The sequence below is a fragment of the Gigantopelta aegis genome, chromosome 6 (genome assembly GCF_016097555.1).
Source record: "Gigantopelta aegis isolate Gae_Host chromosome 6, Gae_host_genome, whole genome shotgun sequence".
Lineage (NCBI taxonomy): Eukaryota > Metazoa > Mollusca > Gastropoda > Neomphalida > Peltospiridae > Gigantopelta > Gigantopelta aegis.
This window is the reverse complement of record NC_054704.1, coordinates 56,481,375-56,487,386: the sequence shown is the minus strand read 5'-3', so window position 1 is coordinate 56,487,386 and position 6,012 is coordinate 56,481,375. Positions and strand designations below refer to the sequence as shown.

At 33.6% G+C, this 6,012-nt stretch overlaps 1 protein-coding gene across 1 annotated transcript; it reads right to left on the bottom strand.

Moving 5' to 3' along the window:
* Window positions 1-458: 458 nt before the first annotated feature.
* On the bottom strand, window positions 459-6,012 carry LOC121375511 (crustacean calcium-binding protein 23-like). The gene is made up of 2 exons (XM_041503000.1): window positions 5,789-6,012; window positions 459-733 (listed from the first exon to the last, which is right to left on the bottom strand). Exons 1-2 carry the CDS (start codon window positions 5,917-5,919, stop codon window positions 541-543), a joined length of 324 nt encoding a protein of 107 aa, XP_041358934.1. The 5' UTR covers window positions 5,920-6,012; the 3' UTR covers window positions 459-540.

The following is a 6,012-nucleotide window of genomic DNA, read 5'->3' as shown; positions in this document are numbered from 1 at the left end:
ATTCTGGATATGGCATACCATATACTAGCGCTAATTAGTTGTTTTTCCTATGTATAATCCTTTAATAAAACCAGTTTGATTATCTGGTATAATATTGTTTAAGACCTTTCTAATGTATTGTTCATACACCCAGAGATTGGTTGTCTTTGATATTTGTTTTGTTATGACGAGAGAAACATAATGATTTCAATACATCGCAAAACGTAGCCCATTGTATAGCGGCAGCGGGTTTCCTCTCATTGTCAACGTGGTCCTTCACATATGGAAGCCATGTAACCGTAATTAAAATGTGTTTCTTTCCTTCTATTGAAAATGATTCTTATATGTTTGATTTGCATTTTACCACATTTATATATTTTTCGTTTGGTGTAGAAACTGATGCCCTCTTTTAGTTAGGTAAACAAAATTCTTACTTGTTTGTTTTAAACATCATTTACTATGTTAACAAACAAACAATATTTGTGATATACTGGTTTATTTAACGGAAACATGCCCAGTCAGATGGGCTGTTATTTAATATTTTGCTTTCAATATAAGCAGTTATTGCAAATGGTGTACAAATTCGTCATATGTGATCGTGTTGGCTGGTGACATTTCCGACTCCGTGTCGAAGAGTTCACAGAGACTCTGCAGTTCCCCGGTGGTCACGTCAGCACATCGCCGCCCGACGCCCGCGGTAAACTCTTCACACGTCAGGTACCACGACCTGTCCGAGTCCATCTGTGTGAACAGCCTGAAACGAGGTGAAAAAAAGAACATTTTGTAAAACAAACTTTGCCCTCAGAAGGAATGGTGGTTTTTTTTTTTTTTTTTTTTTTTGTTTGTTTGTTGTTTTTTTTGTTTTTTTTTTTTTTTGTTTTTTGTGGGGGGGGGGGGTTTCTCGATAAAACTGACGATAATTCGCGTTTATATAGTAAATACACAAACATAATATACAATTTTAAAAGTATGTGACGGAAGCTGTAATGCATGGTGAGTACGAATCTGACATTAGCATATTCAACATCGTAGTTCTGCACACGACTGATTCCAAAAGATGTTATGACAAAGTCGTGAGGGTCTTTCTACGGCATCTGTAAACGATGTAATTGTGATTTTTTTTTTTTTTTTTTTTTTTTTTTCTCAGAAATGTCGATAATGTCAGGGATGGGGCCCTAAAACACTCTCTTACAAATAATGTTGGACATAAATAATATTAAATACATATAATACATAAAGAGTATTCTTAAGAGTAAACATGTTCACATTGATTGTACATGTTTGCATAGAAAGAGGGAGTGACAAAAAGAAGAGAGGTAGAGAGAGAGAGGGAAATCAAGTAAAATAGTAATAACATTAGAAAAGACGAGTAAACACAAACATGTGCACACACACACAAACACACACACACACACACACACACACACAGACAAGCACGCGATATAGCTTGATAACAATTGTATACATGGAATTAGTTTCCTATCTGTTGAATTGTAGTTTATTAATGTTCTAGTGTTGTTGCTCTTTTTGACGTGGAATCCCCCCCCCCCCCCCCCCCCCCCCCAGTGAAATACTGTTAGACGCCATTGCTTATGCCAACAAGGGCAGAGTTATTCTCAGTTATGTATGACACAGTGTCTTTCAAATTTTTCACGGTTTGTGATCATGGTTATTTTGTGTACATAGAGTATCGAGATGAAACATATGCCTTAGAGAATGCATGACTTTATTAGTATATTATTTTGTGAATATGTATGTCTTTTGTTTTGTTGTTTGTTTGCGTGCGCGCGCGCGTGTGTATGTGGTTTTTGTTTGTTTTCTTTGTGTTTTGTTTTTGTTTTTTTTGTTTTTTTTTTTTCTTAACACAACATCAAAAATATCTAATATGATCAAACTGACGGGCCGTCAAAATATACGGTGCAAGTCTGACTGTTATTAAAAATATTGTTAGTTAAAACTGAATTTTAAAATGAAAAATATATCATATTGTCATGGCTGTCCCAACAATTTTCTTAACTGTGTGTGCTGTGACATGGACTTTTCTCAAGTAATTTTAATATTGGACAAAACAGAATATTTATTTTTACATTTAATAGTAATTATTTGCATATTTGCTTGTGTTCTGTACTGTCTGGAACTATGCCATTTATTATAGTTATTGTTTAATGAAATTCTTAGTAGTGCAGTTTGTCGTGTCACGCACTATAGACCAAAAAGTTGCGTAACTATTATTAGTGATCGTTTGGATGCACAATGTGAGCTACATAATAATATGTTTATAGTGTATGAAACTATGTTTGTAAATAGTTGCCGTAATTTATTTATGGGATATTACTATATTACGATCGCTAAATGTGTTAATTTAATGTTTGAAGTCCGTGTTTTGGCCTTGCGATTTTAAAGTTTATTTAATTCCCAGATTCCTGTGCATATAAAAGCTATGACACAACGTTGACATTAATATTATTGATGCAAATATTGCCATAACTGCAAAGTGTGTGTACTTACACACTGAAAACATCCCATGAGCTCATAAATAAACCTGTGATAAATTTCCGTTTGATCGACTGTTTTAAAGTTTATTTTCCTCCAAAACTTGTACGATCGATTAGCTATTTTCTTAGTTAGACGTATCCTAATATTGTTTGTTCATTATGGCAAATCATTTTATTTATTTAGTGAGATAATAACTGTATAACTGATTACTGTAATATTAGTGTTTTTAGGAACTATATCCTTGTACGCTGAAATCTGTTTACACATACTGGTTGCTAAGGTCAGATATATCGGTACACAATGTTTGTAAACAACAATATTAAAATGTCGTTTTTACAATATTCCCAAAGGCTTTCATTAAAACTATTTTATATTGAAATTAGACCAAAAAAGCAATTGTGTAGTGATAGTCTCGTTTTATGCACATTAGAATTTGTTTGTATTATTAGCTTGAATTTGTATTACATTGTTTATTTCATTATATGTTGAGTAATAATGTTTAATACTTAATAGACAGAAGGACACAAGGGAGATTAGTGTACTACTATTTGTGTAACCTTCTTTAAATAAAGATTATTATTATTATTATTATTATTATTATTATTCTCAATGCATTTGCAATGCGCCATACCGTCTTTTTGTGCCAATTAAATAATGCCATTTTTACAATATTCCCAAAGGCTTTTCCATTATCTCAGGCCCGTACGCAGGGGGGGGGGGGGGGGGGGGGTGCGAGGGGTGCGTACGCAATCCCACAGTTTGCCGAGGTCCGTCCGTGGATGTGTAAAACATATATTTGACATATTTTGAGGCAAAGAAACATTTAAAATTTACTTCACAGAATGCAGGAAAATGATGCATCTCCTGCATTCTAGATTTAAATATATTTCGGAGGGGTATGCCTAACCCTTTGGGCCGTCGATTACGCCCCCCCCCCCCCCCTTTACATTTCTGCTTACGGGCCTGAGTCTCATGTTTATGTACATTAGAATTTGTTTGTATTATTAGCCTGAATTCCCAATGTATTTGCAATGCATAATAGCGTGTTTCTGTGCCTGGTCAATAATGTCATTTTTATAAATATTCTAAAGGCTTTTTCTGTGAAATTGGTTTACGCTAATTTTAGACTAAAAAGCAATTAAGAAATGATAGTTTTATGTTTATGCACTTTAGAAATTTCCAGTACCGTATTAATTATTTCAAGTGTGTAATGTTCAGTAAAATATTTACTCAGGAGTCTGTACGTTTAAATTATATTTGTTTATGATTATATCAAGATGTGATAGCATTTGTTTGTATATGTAAACAAAATTGTATTAATTATGTATGCATCATGGGGATGTACCTTATAGTTTCGATGCATTTAATGAAGAATAATTATGTTGTGTTTTGTTATTACATTGTTTATTTCATTATATGTTGAGGAATAACTTTAACTTATATTTTTAAAGTAAATTTATTAACTTACCATCGCTATTTAATTAACTTCTTTCATGGAAGTAATATGTACAAGCAACTGTAAGTTGCAGTGAAGTTTACATTTATTGAGATACAGTCCTCACTGGTTTGATATAGGCCTATCTAGAGCTGAAAGGAAGAGATCTATCTATATGTTGGAAACTTACCTGTGAACATTAACTTTATTTTCATGTACTAATAACTTTTAAATAAATTTATAATTCTGAAAACTGGAACACTTCGGCTTTGTCATCTGTGGATATTCTCTGGACATTGTTGATATCCTTGGGACGCGGCCACAACAATATATAGCCATTAATCAAAATCTAAACGCCAACAATGATCTCAATATGGCGAGCTTAAAACTTAAAAAGTACACTTATACCTCGTTCCAGCACAACAATTAAAAGTTTTTTTCTCTCAATAATTCCAATTTGGCTTGACAAAAAAAGAGAAAAAACGAAATGTTTTAGAAACAACGAAAATGTTCTAATTTATGTGTAGTTTGTAAAAACATTGGTGGAGATATAAATAAAACAGCAATACCCATCTGAGTTTGAAATTACATTTTCATAATTGTTTTTTTTATTTTTTTATTTTTTTTAATTTTTTTTTTATTATTATTATTTATTTTTTTATTATTATTATTATTATTTTTTTTTTTTTTTTTTTTTTTTGTTGACTAAACTTATTCTATTGTTAATCTGTTTCTACTGGTTGACAGTTTCATAACTCCATTATGAGCAACCAACATCTCAATATGGTTGGTGAATATTGCTATTTGATTTTTATGTTGACCAATGTTTTTTGGTTGGTTGGTTTATTTATTTATTTATTTATTTATTTTGACACATAAACACAGACATTTGTGTTGTTATCAAAATAAATGTCCATTTCTTTTTACGTCAAGCTTAACTAGAATTATTGACTTATTATTATTATTATTATTATTTTTATTTTTTTGCTGGATCGAAGTATAGACTAATGTTCAAAATATTATTAATTCCGAATTAGTATGAAAGAAGTAAACATGAATTGATGGAAAGTAAAAATGGCAGATTACTTCTAGGAAGTTGAGAAAAAGACTGCATATGTTTGCGGGGAGCCGCTATTATGCAGCATTGATATGACATCTTTAAACTGTTCTACAACGAACGAACGAACGAACGAACGAACGAAACGTTTTATTTAACGACGCACTCAACACATTTTGACTACGGTTATATGACGTCTGACATATGGTTAAGGACCACACAGATAATGAGAGAAGAATCCCGCTACCGCCACGCAATGGGCTACTCTTTACGGTTAGCAGCAAGGGATCTTTTATATGCATTATCCCACAGACAGGATAATACATATCACGGCCTTTGTTATACCAGCTGTGGAGCACTGGCTGCACTGTCCTACAAACTAGTACGGCTTATCTTAATTAAAGTTGCTGATCCTAGTTATTAGGCAGGAAGGAAGCGATGGTTTATTTAACGACGCACTCAACACATCAGACACATGGTTAAGGACCACACATATAAAAAGACGAAACACGCTGCCGTCACGTAATGGGCGTTACCACTGTGCTACGTTCCGATATTAGTAGTTATTAAACAGTGTGAAATATTTTCAGCAATTACAGCCTGTTTGCCGATGACTTTACACGTTCATCACTTAATGTACTCTAGATCGAGTTATTTTGGTAAATTGAACACGGTGCTACTTATTCACACACTAACACACACACACACACACACAGACAGACACACACACACACACACACACACACACACACACACACACACAATTCAGCCTGTGCACCTCGAAAACCAGATGAGCTACTTTAATAAAAAGAACATCTTACTTTCCGAGCTTCTTTAAAGTGACTGTCCCCCTGTTCTGCATACATGTCTTCATCTTTTCAAGGGCGGTCGGGGTTTCTCCCTCTCCGCAAACCACCGCGGCTAGCAGCACAATCGACAGTACAAATCTCATCGTCAAACTAGCAGCACAGACTATTCGGAGGATGTGTCTAAGATGAACGTGCTTGAACCTTCAGTGGCTGTAAGTACGTGTCAAATGATTGTT